This window comes from Stegostoma tigrinum, chromosome 2 (genome assembly GCF_030684315.1).
Source record: "Stegostoma tigrinum isolate sSteTig4 chromosome 2, sSteTig4.hap1, whole genome shotgun sequence".
Classification (NCBI taxonomy): domain Eukaryota; kingdom Metazoa; phylum Chordata; class Chondrichthyes; order Orectolobiformes; family Stegostomatidae; genus Stegostoma; species Stegostoma tigrinum.
This window is the reverse complement of record NC_081355.1, coordinates 91,067,128-91,081,658: the sequence shown is the minus strand read 5'-3', so window position 1 is coordinate 91,081,658 and position 14,531 is coordinate 91,067,128. Positions and strand designations below refer to the sequence as shown.

General features: G+C 37.4%; 1 protein-coding gene across 1 annotated transcript in view; it reads left to right on the top strand.

Annotated features, from left to right (window-relative positions):
- LOC125448293 (band 4.1-like protein 4B) overlaps positions 1–14,046 on the top strand; it is a 289,715-nt gene extending 275,669 nt beyond the window's left edge. Inside the window, exon 25 of the mRNA XM_059655475.1 lies at positions 5,198–14,046. Coding sequence (XP_059511458.1) covers positions 5,198–5,267 — 70 coding nt within the window. The 3' untranslated portion in view covers positions 5,268–14,046. The remainder of the gene's footprint in view (positions 1–5,197) is intronic.
- The last annotated feature ends 485 nt before the right edge of the window (positions 14,047–14,531 follow it).

Below are 14,531 nucleotides of genomic sequence, written 5' to 3'. Positions count from 1 at the left end.
GTAATGATAACCAATGGGAGTAATGAGTGTCTCAGGAATAGACAGACAATATAAATTTAATGCAGCAGCAAATAAGGACACCATTTTTCAAGAATATTATTTATCTAAACATGTAAAGCATTCATAACAAAATGGATTCATTGACACCATAAGTAGAAATGAATATGGATGATCTGACAACCATTTCAGAAACTTAATTGCCAGGTGTCCAAGGCTGGGACCTAAATATTCAAAGGTATTTGACATTTTGTAAGGGCAGGAATCTAGGAGAAGATATTGGGCAGCTCTGTTAATTAAGGAGTTAAATCATTAACAAGAGGATCAAGTTATGTGCTTTGGCAGGAAACATGGAGAAGCTGAATATCACTTAAATAGAGAAAACTGCTGACAGCTACATCACAAAGGGATTGGGAATCCTCATGCTTAAATCACAAAGAAAAGACTGACATAAAAATTCAGCAAGTAATAGGGAAGTCAGATGAACTGTTGGAATCCATTTTAAAAGGAATAAGCAATAAATATTGGGAACTCTTGCTAAGACTATAGAAAGCACTACTTAGATCACACCTGAAATACCATGAACAGTCTTTGTCCCCTTCTCAGTAGAAAGATATACAAGTATTGGAGACAGCCTTGAGAAGGTGCACTTGGTTGTTCCCCGGTACGAAGGGTTGCCTTACAAGAAAGGTTGAACAGCTTGGGCTGTGCTCATTTGGGGTTTAGAAGACTAAGAAACAGATTATTGAAATGTGCATGATTCTTAGGGGACTTGACTAGGTCAACGCAGGAAGGTTGTTTCCCCTTGTGGAAGAATCAAGGGCATAATCTTACAATAGGAGGTTGCCCAGTTAAGACAAAGAGGAGGAGAAATTTCACCTGAGGATAGTGAATTCATAGAATTCTTTACCACAAAAAGGGCTGTTGAAACTGGGTTATTAAGTATGTTCAAGCCTAAGAAAGGATTTGCAACATACAATCAAACCAAGGTTCAAATTTTATTTCTTTAGGTAAATCATAGTTTGTAACAAAAAAAGGAACCAACTTTTCCAACAATTTTATTGTAACTTTTCCTGATGTGCTGCTTCATGAAATTTTGTGGAAACTTCCATTATTACTAAAAGAAACTTAGGTAGTGGTCCTACACAATCTATTAAGCTGCTGCTAGAGCCACTTCTTCAAAAACAGATATTGGAATTGAAGGCACAGATTGAATTCGACCACTACTTGGCATTTTGCATGTCTGGCAGAATTTATCCCCGAATTTATGTTACCCTGGCCAGTAAAAATGTAATATCTTAACTTGTGTTTTCTTAATCCTGAGTGAATTAGAATTTCATGAATTACTTGTAAAATTTTACTATGCAACTCAAATGGAACCACTACGTGATGGACCACTGTCCATTACTCATTGTCTAGTATTTAATGTAATTTCCATTTCCTCATTACTTTTTTTTTCAATTAATAACATGGGAATAGTGTGTGATTTACTTTGAGTAAGCTGTTGAGCATAACTCTTTCAATTGCAAATCCATTTCTTGCATCTCTACTGAAGAGGACAGGTTAAACATATCAGCCCCGTTCTCTTTACCTTCATTCCTTTAAGTGAATTTTCAAAAATGAATCTGATAATCAAATTTCCAAATCGTCTCCCTATGTCATATACTCCTTCCTTAACCTGCCTGAAAGACAAATAGCGTCATCAGCCAGCATCAGTGACTGACTTGCTCAAGAGTCTCTCATTAACTTTATTGGTTTACCTCCCTGATATAGCGCATAAGGAAATAATTCCACTTTTGATAGAACACTTAGCGCCTCCAGTGATCTGATTCTCGTTGTCAATATGTAAAGATGAGTTTTCATGATTGTTCTGAGCCATCTCTAACTTCTTAGTACATTCTAAGAAAACATGTTCTCCCTGTACTACTGCTACAGTTCTGATACCTATTTCTATTGCTGTTGGCTCATTTTCTGAAGGTATTTTAGACACTCTACTACTGCAAGTCTCCTATTTAACTTCACGCTGATGACTTCAGTATACCTGGTTTTATTGCAGTGGATGCATCTTAATTTATTTACATCGCCTTTGATTCTAACTTTTCTCCTTTATTACTTTGGTGTCCTACTGTCTGTTCAGTAAACTTTGCACCACTTCCATCTACAGACTTTTCCACCACTTTCCTTCTCCTATATCTGTGTGACATTTCATACATATCTGATGCTTTTATGATCTTTATTATTGACACTTATCTAATATATTTTTAAATTTGCAGGAATGCTATTTCTAAATTCTCCCATGATCATAATTTCCCTGATATTGTCTATATTTTTTCCTGTAGCTTGAGTGATTTAAAGCAACGGGTTCCTACTTTTTCAGCTGAATTGTTTGCCCATAAATGTCATGTTTACTATGCTACAGTAGGAATGGAGACCAGTGATTGATGAGGCTGGCCCAAGTTTTCCTCACTCCCCACCTGCCATTCTTCCTGCCACCTCTCAACAGGTGCCCATTTTGCTGGGGTTGCCAATGACAGTAGCTGCCCCAGGGCGGCATGGTGGCTCAGTGATTAGCAGTGCAGCCTCACAGCGCCAGACACCTGGGTTCAATTCCAGCCTCGGGCGACTGTCTGTGTGGAGTTTGCACATTCTCCGTGTCTGCATGGGTTTCCTCCGGGTACTCCAGTTTCCTCCCACAGTCCAAAGATGTGCAGGCTAGGTGGATTGGTCATGCTAAATTGCCCGTAACATTCAGGGGTGTGTGGGTTATAGGGGGATGGGTCTGGGTGGGATGCTTCAAGGGGCGGTGTGGACTTGTTGGGCTGAAGGCCCTGTTTCCACACTGTCGGGAATCTTTTCAAAAAAAAACCCATGTGGGGCTTGGGCAAGGTGGTGAGCTGAAACCCTCTGCCTCAGACTCAGTTCCACAAAGGGCCTCTTCTGCACACTGAAGCTCCCGCACTCAGTATGTTCACGGCTGTGCTCCAGTGCAGTCCTGACAACCTGCTGTAGCAGTGGCAGGACAGCTCACTGGCTCAGCCCAGCAAAGGGCAAAAGCGAAACATGACCAATTCATCAGCCCCATGCAGTGAGTGACAGCGCCATCCACCAATCAGACAGTGGACATTGCCGTCAACAATAGGTACCAATATTCTGGACTAGTTCAGAAGTAGAGATGTGACCTTGACGCTCAGGTAAAGTGATGCTGCCCAAAAGTTTCACGGCACATTTCTTATCTTGTCAAGGCACTGCCAATCGAAAACCACTGATCTAAAGGTCTGCCCCAATCGTATTTCTTCCTCCTATGCAAGTTCTACAAATATTTGATGAGGTTTTTTCTTGTCATCCTAAACTTTAATTGATAAGCTTCAAGCAAGAGCTTGTAAGATAGAATATTGCTTCTGTGACAGTTTTGTAACTCTGCAGATTGTTCTTCTGATGAACTAATGCACACAGATATAGCTGTACCTGTTAAAACATCCAAACATCTTTTGGCCATTTCATCTGTTTACCTATTTTCTCAAAGGAAAATCTTTCAACTCTTTCATCAGTACATTTAGCAGTGAGCATAGATTCCTCGTCATAGCAAATCCTTCATTGGAATCAGCATCATTCTCGACGTTAATACCTCCTTCCTTCTTCATTAGTCAGAGATTTTCCTTGACTGACTATGTTGTCTAAGTTTTTTTATGTCTTTGAAGTTCAACCTTTGAATTCCATCTCCCTCTCTTTGTTTCCTGCCTCTCCATTTTATGTATTTTAAATTATATTCTGGTCTTTTGTTCTCCCTACCATAATGAAGAACTTCACATTTTCCAACAATATACTCCATTTGCCAACTTTTTGCCCACTTACTTGACCTATCAATATATTTCTGTAAATAGAATGAATGGCATAAATGTTTTTAAACAACAAATCTTCTGTACTAAACACAATGCCTTTGCATCTAAAAATTTGTTTAAAATATAATGCATGCACAATGTTCAATGAACTATATGGCGGCAACCAAATATCACTGGTGAACAAGTAATTGTCAGTGAAAGCTATTGCAAGGACATATTACAGAGAATAGTAGGAACTGACTATGCTGGAGAATCTGAGAGAACAAGATGTAGAGCTGGATGAATACAGCAGGCCAAGCAGCATCAGAGGAGCAGGAAAGCTGACTTTTTGGGTTGAGCCCCTTCTTCAGAAATGGGGGAGTGGAAGGGGATTCTGATTCTTGAGGCTTGGGTACCACTTTGCGGAACACCTACACACGGTTCACAACAAACAACTACACCTCCCAGTCATGAACCATTTCAACTCCCCCTCCCACTCCTTGGACATCATGTCCATCCTGGGCCTCCTGCATTGCCACAATGATGCCACCCAGAAGCTGCAGGAACAGCACCTCATATTTCGCTTGGGAACCCTGCAGCCCAAGGGTATCAATCTGGACTTCACAAACTTCAAAATCTCCCCTCCCCCAACCGCATCCCAAAACCAGCCCAGCTCATCCCCGCCTCCCTAATCATTCCTCCCACCTCAAGCCCCAACCCCATCTCCTACCCACTAACCTCATCCCATCTCCTTGACCTGTCCGTCCTCCCTGGACCGACCTATACCCTCCCTAACTCCCCACCTACACTCACCTTTACTGGCTCCATCCCTGCCTCTTTGACCTGTCTGTCTCCTCTCCACCTATTTTCTCATTTGTCCATCTTCTGTCTGCCTCCCACTCTCTCCCTATTTATTTCAGAATCCCCTTCCCCTCCCCCATTTCTGAGGAAGGGTCTTGACCTGAAATGTCAGCTTTCCTGTTCCTCTGATGCTGCTTGGCCTGCTGTGGTCATCCAGCTCTACACCTTGCAAAGACATTGTTGGATCGATGAAGCTATACAAAATGTCGGAACTAAGTTTGCAAATGGAAAGGACTAAACTTTCTAGAATTAAAGCACGTCACCTTAATAAGCCTGAAATTTCCCATAGATACTTCTCTAAACTTAACCAAACTGTTGAAATGAATTCACATGCACTCTATTTTCTTAAATTTGTCATTCCAAAAGTAGTTGACAATTCAGCTTGAGTAAATTAACAAACAATTGACCAATAAAGCAATAATTATTGTTGATAACAAATTAGCTGTATATATTATTATGTAACATCTCAGTAATGTTGGAGGAGTGTATTGTGTAACAAATTGAATTTTAATTGTTCATAGTGCTGATAATGTGAGACGTGAACTGGATCGAGAGAAGATAATGAAGCGTCTTTTGATGACAGAACTGTGAAAGTGCAGCTTGGATCAGCTGGCGAGAACTGAACCAAGGCCTCTGTGTGCCTTTTGTCTGTTTACATTCCTTGGACGTCAGACAAAGCAGCTTCAGTGTTCGCAGTTTATTACACTTCATTGTGATTCATAAGAACATTTTTGTTGCCATACTGAACTGGATGTTTACATTACTCTCCTGCTTTAATCAGGAAAGAGATGCTTTACAAGGGTCAACATTAACTTATTTTCCAATACTGCCTCTGTAAAATGTGTCACCAATGCAAAAATGTGAAGGTTTGCTTTATTGAAAAGGCCATTCACAACAAGTGCTGTACACAGCTTTCTTTAAATATAAGAAATCAAAGTCTGTATATATTTGCACTATGCGTTGGAGAATATTTTGATAGGATTATGGAAAAGTCATTTTGTATAACCAGAGCTAATTCTGAGCCATTACATTTTGCTGGTCAAGTTTTATTTGAAAGAGTAAACTTTACAATAGATCTATCGATATTTTTAAAGTAAAAGCTCTGCAGCCACCTTAACACCAAAATTCAAACCTATTGAACAATTGGATGTCTCCACAATATACTCCAGCATTGGGTATATCTTGAATCAAGACAAGACTTTAGAGAAATGTTTGTGCCTAAGATGCATTTCATAGAATGATATAGCACATGAATGAGACTTTTGGCCCATCCTCCAGAGAGATAAATGGAAGAAATTCTTAGAAAAATGTGATTGTCAACTTTTCTTTCAAAACAAGTTCAAAGAACCTTGTATAAAATTAAACCCACAATATTTTGAAAGAATTTGGTGGATTGAATCAAGTAGGTCAATATTCTACTGTAAAGCTAGACATTTTTGCCAAACAATATATTCCTGTATAGTTCATGTCCATCATTTTTATTGATAGTGTTCAACATGAGCATTGTGCAAAATGGTAAATAATTGGAATAACATCATATAAAAGTATTTTTGGAAAGTGAAACTTAAGTTATAAAAATTAAATATTGTTAGTATTCTAACTTAGTTCATTTAACTTAAGACTATGTTGATGCAAAACTGCTTAGTCTTACTATACAGCTACAACTGACTGCTTCAGTTTTCAAGCAGTGTTTCTCATAGCAAAACATAGTTTGTTCTGATTTGTAGAAGCTCCAAGATTTTCCTTGGAAGGAGGGTTTCAACTCTCAGTTTCTGTAGCTTTGGCAGAAACCATGCCATATAAACTTGGCTGCCACCAAAATCACAGCAACAAATTGGGAAAAATTCCCAGTCCCGATGTCTTGAAGTGAGATAGTTTAATTTGTAACACTGGATGATCCTCTTTGTCAAATGTATGGGGAAATACTCCAATATTGAGTGACTTGCACGTTGAGAACAGTAGATATCTTCAGTGGCCCAATCACCAATTTCAAGAACAGTGTCAATCGTATCTTGCTAATGACGTCTATAGCTAACTGTTATGCCAAAAAACGAAAGGCACTGTGATTTAATGCACGATTGTAAATAATACTTTTTAAAGGTAAGGTTTGTCTAAAGAAACTACGGATTTTAAAGTTGTATGGTTTAAGATGTGAAATTGATTTTTTTTTTGTAACTTAAGGTACAAAGTGTAAGATTAATATGGTAGAAAGTTAGGAGTACTTACTTTGGGAGTTACACCATGTGGGCCATTTAGGTATCTGAAGCAAAGGAATGTGAGGTTATATCCTACACAATAACAAATAATTTATTTGAGGTCTCACACAAAATCTGTATATAGAGCAAAACTTTGGGTCCTGTGGTATTTTATGAATTTGTTTTAATTTTAATGGAAACTGTGTCTATGTTTAAAGAAATCCTTTTTAACAAGTTTCAAGATGCTGTTTCCCTCAGGCAAATTGTTTATTGAAAACAAGTATACACGAATTGCTCAACTCGACTGGGGAGCACGTTTTATCCAGATAATCTGCCTTTAATCATAAAATTTTGGACAGAATTGGAACAGCAATGATATTGAATATTTGTGATTCAGATATACAGTAGATACATCAAAACAGCTAAGTGCAATGGCTGTTTTACCATGATGGCTGGCAGTCTTCTAACAACAGTATTTTTGGAGAGAGTTAAAGTTTTGAATTTTGAAAAATATTTTCAGGAGATACAAATAACATACAATGTAGGAATTCTGCATTAAAAACAGAAAGTGCTAGAATGTATACCTCAGTGAACAGGAAGAGACCAATGCTTACTAAAATGTAACATAGAGACAGGTCATTTCAACTAATTCATCTGTTGGTAGTTAACCCTCTCATGACCAAATAGTCTAATCTAATTACCCTGATGTCATTTCTTCAACTCCTGTTAGTCCTTCCATTATTTCAAACTAACCTAAACAATTGATATAATTTCTGGCCCAACTACTATCATGAAAATGAATTGTACAGGCTCATTATTCTTTAAAGAAAGCTATTCTTCACTATATTCTAAGTCTCTTATACTTAATCTTGTACTTAGGATTCCTTGATCTTGATTCCTCAAAAACTGTGATCTCTCAGCCACTATCTATCACATCTCATTTGTACAGAATTTTGAACAATTGTAATGGATCAATATTTTACCAAAACTTATTTTTCAAGTATTTATCATATTTGCATTTCCTCATATCAGAATCCTCATGAATTCACCTCTGTTTTCTGGGAAGCTTCAATATCCATCGTCTACTGCGGAACTCAGTACTGCACACTAATAAGGTTTGCCCTTATTTTGTGGCTTCTATATTATGACAAGTTAATAGGTCTGAACTGCAGGATGTTGATTAACTAATCTGTACACCCAACATTTTCTATTTTGGAAGAATTGCTGTTCACATTTGTACCTCTTTGCTCAGATAAAAGAGGAGCCATGTTGACAGAGGGTGGCACGTTGGCTCAGTGGTTAGCACTGCAGCCTCACAGCGCCAGGGACCCAGGTTCAATTCCAGCCTCGGGCGACTGTCTGTGTGGAGTTTGCACATTCTCCCCATGGCTGCATGGGTTTCCTCCGGGTGCTCCGGTTTCCTCCTACAGTCCAAAGATGTGCAGGCTAGGTGGATCGGCTGTGCTAAATTGCCCGTAGTGGTCAGGGGTATGTGGGTTATAGGGAGATGGGTCTGGGTGGGAAGCTTCAAGAGGTGGTGTGGACTTGTTGGGCCGAAGGGCCTGTTTCCACACTGTAGGGAATCTAATCTAATATAGTCTGGTCCTTTATGCATCAAGTATCAGCATATGTATACTTTCCAGCAGGGCTATTAGCAGAATGTCTAGTTAATTATTTTCACCTTTCTTTTGTCTGGTATTACTTGAAGGCATTTTTAGCACTATCTAGGTGAAAATCAGCCAACTATGTATCAGTCAGGAAGTAACCTTTGTGGTCCAAATGGCACAGGGTCACAATGGGCATTGCATTCACACAGTCATTGAAAGGAAATTATTTTAATTACAATATTAAATTATGTGCAAAGTAAACAATTCAGTCTCATGAAAGTCATTATGCAGAGAGGAAAGCTATTCTGTTTTCTAGTCTATTGTGGAATTACTAGGCTTTTGGCAGAAATGACAAATATTGTAGTTTTGCCACATTTAACCAAATAATTGAATCTCATCTTCTGAAGAAGTATCAGCTAAACCAAGCTAATGAATTGCACCACAGCCAGTTTAGAAACCGTAGTACATTATGAAGTAATGCACTGAGAACCAGTTTAATAAATATCAAATTAAGAATACACCTCATAAGGTGTGTTTTTCCAGAGCACAATGGTACCTACATCTCAAGCTAAAACAATTGGAGGGGAGCTCACCCATAATCCTAACTACGTGCTTGGTAAATTTGTTTTATTCAGTCATGGGATTTGGGTGTCACTGGCTGGGCCAGCACCTATTGGCCATCCCTCAGTGCCCTTGAGAAGGTAATGGTGAGCTGCCTTGAACTCTGCAGTCTATGTCCTGTAGGTACCCCCCCACAATGTCATTTATTTAATGTTGTTTCAGAGATAGTAGGAACTGCAGATTAATTAATTACCTATTAATTACCTATTTACGGATCTCAGTCGGCCCCGAACTTAGTGAGATGCCCAGCCCTCTCCAGCTCTCCAAATATTTCAGACAAATGAGAGGTAGGCAGCAGGAAAATCACCCACTAAATTTTTGTACCTCCACTTTCAAAACCACTGTGCTAAGGTCTTAATGGCTGTAAATCCACTGCTGTATTTGCACAATTTTTAAAATACTTCATTCCAGACAAAGCACTTTGGAATTCTGTTGTTATTATGTTTTTTTCTATCAGTTCTTAATGCCCTGTAAAGAACATTTACTGACTTCAGATTAATCATTAATCTACACTGACAAATTATAAAATTTAATTTATATATTCAGACCAAGGTTTTAAAAATTATTAATTAATAGAAGATGTGATTGCAATCTGTTGACACTTTATCTCAGCTGAATTATAACTCACATTGCTACCTACATTGTTTATAAGGAGGAGTAGTGGCTACTGCTGAGAGACCTAGGATCACCAAGGAATGGGAGCCACCAATGAGTGAGATTGAAATAGGGACATGGGATAACTGCTCAATGCCAAGTTCCTCTGAGAAGCTATGAGGCTTTAAAAGAGGGACTACCCCCTAAAGGCTTCTGGAGACACTGAGCTACTCACATGCAATTCCTGAAACACCACTAACTTCTAGCGTACTCAAGGTTAAGTGATATCAATTGACTAATTACTGAATCTAATTGACAACCTGCCTACAGTTGGTGAGATTACTCCATGGACCCGTTCCTAACTCCAACTTAATTGCAGAAAGTTTTCCTGCTGCTGGGAGACAAAGGTATGGCCTCTCCTGTGATTAACTGGGCTCAGATCATGTTTCCAACCGCAACAAGTTGCAGTAAATCCAGTTTATTCTTTAAGATGCAGCACTCGGTCCCAACTTTGAATAATTTCTCATTAAGAATATATACTTTGAACAGGTATTACTAAGATGATGTCCCATTTTCAAGGCAGGTCTACACTAAACTTAAAAGTTGATCTTTTCAACTACTATAAATCTGTAAACTAACCTAGTTGGGGTAAATTACCATGTTTTCTGTTACTTTACTGCAACACTTGCAGTATTACTCAAACCAAATTCTGTGGTAATTTATACTTTTTTTATTTTGCATAATCCTCAATGGTTAGAATGTGAGAAGATCTTCAGTAGAAACTGCATATAAACATATCTCTCAAAAGGATTTATTTTTGCCTTTCAAGGTGTGTGAACAGACTGACAAGGTCACCATTTGATTGCCATCTTGTTTACCCTTAAAGCAGTTCTTAAATCATCATAGTATGATGTAGGTACATACACAACGGTGCTAGGGAGTCAAATCCAGGTTTCTGAAGCAGTACCAATTAAGGAACAGTGATGTAGTTCCATGGTACAATGGTGTGTGACTTAATGGGGATCTTGTATGTTGTGGCGTTCCCATGCATCATCGTCAGTCTATTGACCGGGAATTGAAATGGACCAACCATGTAAATATTGTGGTTACTCAAGCTGATTAGAGACTAAGAATTCTGAAGCAGGCAACTCAATTTTTGTATCCTCAATGCCTGTCTGCCATTTACAAGGCACAAGTTGGAAGTGTGATGGAATATTCCAGATTTGCCTGGTTGAATGCAAGTCCAACAGCATTCAAGAAGCTTAACACTAGAGAACAAAGCAGCCCACTGATTGGCACCTGAACCACAACCTTAAATATCCAATCATTTCAAAACCAAGGCACAGTGATAGCAATGTGTATCATCTGCATGATGTACTGCAGTAACTCACCAAAGCTTCACAAACAGCACTTTCCAATCCTGTGACCTCTACCAGTTGCAAGGTCAAGAGCAGCAGATACCTGGGAACACCAGTATCTGCAAGTTCTTTTTTCAAACCACACACCATCCTGTCTTGCAAATATATTGCCATTCCTTCAGTGTCATTGTGTCAGATCCTAGCACTTCCTCTCTAATAGTATTGTCCGTATCCCAAACCCCAAGGACTGCAGCAATTCAAGAAGGTACGTCACCACCGCCTAATCCAAAGCTATTAGGGATGGGACAATATATGCTGGTATAGGTATCAATAACTTCATCCCATGAACAAATAAAAATAAATTTTCTGCCCTTGTACGAAGAAGTAGAGGTAAGAAGAGGTTATGGGTGTGGTAGGTGCTGTCAAAGTTGTGCTTTATGTTGAAGAACATGATTTATTGATATCATTTATAACAAATTCATATGAATTTAAATCTAACCTATATGGTTATAGCAGATGTTCCTTTCCCACTGGGTGAATCTGTCCTCCTTTATGAAGCTTCAGACCATTTTATATTTTAACACAAGAAACTAGAACAGAAGGAAAAAATGTTGAAATTGAAGCATCACAAAGAATTGACAAACCCAAATATACAGCTGAGTGTGAAATTATGATTATATGGCAAATAAAGTTTCTGGTAAATATCGATAGAAGGACAAACAGATGTTTCAATTAGTGGAATTATCATAAGGAAGTCTAGATGGAAGCAAAATCTTTGAGAAGTCTAACAGATTAGCTGATGACAAAGTTAAGAAATGGATTAATGTGTTTTTTTAATTTGTCTAATGTTTAGAACCAATCTTGTTTTACAGCATTTTGACATTACAATCCTACAAGTAATACTTTATATTGATAACCTATTTTGGGATTGGTACCGTTTATACCACTGGTTCTGTATTATAAGCTGGTCAATAAAGTAGAATTTTGTACACACCCAAAATCTAATTACACTTTCAAGTTTACAAAGTGTCAACAGAACAATTGTATTTCTGTTAGCCTAAAATTATCACAAATTTTGTTTAATTGTATATCAGATAGTACAGTTAAAATGCTGGCAGAGTAAGGCCAAAATACTATGTGACAAGGTATCTCCATTCCTATATGAATTTAATGTCCCATATAATTGTTGACTACATGGTGGAGCTAATCTGTAATTCTTGCATAACTTTGCATTGTACTGATGTAAAAACTACAGCTTAAGTAGGTTGCTAAAAATTGTTTTTATGTATGAATTTTGTTTTGTGTTGTTGTCAAATAAGTATTTTTTATTGAAAATAATAGGATTTTTCTTAAAACTTTTGGTGGTAACTTTTGAAAGAGTCATAATATTACAGCGTATGATTAGATCTGAATGATTCAGGAAATACATTGAATACTATTGGTAAGTTGTTAAAAATGATGCCTTTTACCTTTAAGTTGTTATTTACTTGTTTTTTGTAACAACAAAAATATAGGATCAACAAAATTGTTAAGCAGAATGTTTACAGTAAAAACAGGCCTTAATAATTAACATTTTAAGCATTAGTATTTGGTGAAACGTGCAGCTTTGTGTTATTGTAAAATACAGTACATTTTCAGGACATTTGGTCATCATTGAAATGATAGTTTTGAGCTGCTCACACATGGCTTGATGACATTTTTCAAGTAGAGAGTTTTAATGGAACACGCTAAAAATTCCCAATGTGATATATTAAACGCTCAATTCATTCCCTTTTCTTATTCTCTACAACAATGTTATTTTGGCATTAGGTTCTACTGATTCCAGGAACTGTCCACTGTAAAGCCTAAGTAGTGTCATTTTTGTGGAAACCTGAACAGTATTTCAGAATGCAACCATGAATAGTGTAACAGCTGAACCTCACCCTGTTCTAGTCTTGTATTTACATAGAAACATGACTCTTCCTCCATTAAGGATCCCATACCAAACTGAATAGGGTACAACTGTTATTTTTGCTATACCAATGGCTGTTGACACCCCCACCATCCCAGATTTAATTTGGAGTGGTCCAAAGCCATAGTGGATTTTTCACTGTCACACCCAGGTCATTCCTAAATTTATCACATAATACAGCGAAATATTGAACCATTACTAAACCATCAGGTGAGCCCTTGGGATTGCTCTGAAAGATATGAAACATTTATGTTTTTACTAAGTAGCCCACAGATTGTTGAGTTCAAAAGTTCTGTTTAGCTTTTGAATCACTTAAATGACAGTCTAGAATTGATCCGCAATTGAACAATTTTGTAGTTTAGAAGTATTGATCCTTCTCCTTAATGCACCATAATGATTTCCTGTAGATTATTAGAACATAGAACATAGAACAGTACAGCACAGAACAGGCCCTTCAGCCCACAATGTTGTGCCGACCAATTGTCGATTGCCAATTATTGATTGCTTCCATCTTATGGAAGCTTACCAGAGTGAAAACAATAGTTTATTTGTCATTATAAATGCTTAGAAAAGAATTTTACTCAACTAAATCCTAAATTAAGTGGAATATTCCAGCAGAATATTTTAACACTGAGTTTCCTTAAAGACAGATTCTAACACGTACACTATTTAGACATACTACATTAATTAATGTTACTTTATTCTTTAAACAGTATATTTCTATATTTTCCCATTGGAAACAAATACTCTTGAGGGATGGTACTTGAATAATTTGCAGCTATACATTGTAAAATAGTGAATTGTATATCACAACAGTTGTATCTGACTGATGAATGTTCATTGGATTGTATTTTTAGAATGATAATTGTATATGTGTAGTGCCATTAAGAATTTTTTCACTGATAAAGCAGGAAGCTTGTTCCTTTCCGCCCCTCCATGTGATGTGAGTTATGTGCTGCTTTTATGATTACAGTTACTTAGCACTTAAAGTTTATGTCAAGGACTGCCCTGCAATTCCTGCATCAAATATTGTCTAAACTTGTATTGTGATACATTGCTGCTAATAGTATTTATTTAGATGTGCTAATCAATGCAGATTATGCACAAAATTGTACAAATAAAATGATTAGAAAAATCAGAATACTGTCATCCTACTTTGTTTGACAGCCCATAAAGTAATATTTAATATTGAAGAAGCAACCTAGAATTTCTGTGTTTATACAATAACCAAAGAAAACTTTATTAACAATGCAAAAACAAAAACAGAAATTGCTGGAAAAACTCAGCAGATCTGGCAGCTTTTCTGGAGACAAATCAGAGCTAACATTTTGGGTCCATCGACCCTTCCTCACCGGGCCCAAAACATCAACTCTGACTTCTCTTCACAGATGCTACCAGACCTGCTGAGTTTTATTAATAATTTCAGTTTTTATTTTTGATCTGATTTCCAGCATCTGCCATTCTTTAGGTTTTTTTTGCATTAATAATGCATTCACTCATTCACTGCTAAGAAAATATTATCTGCATAT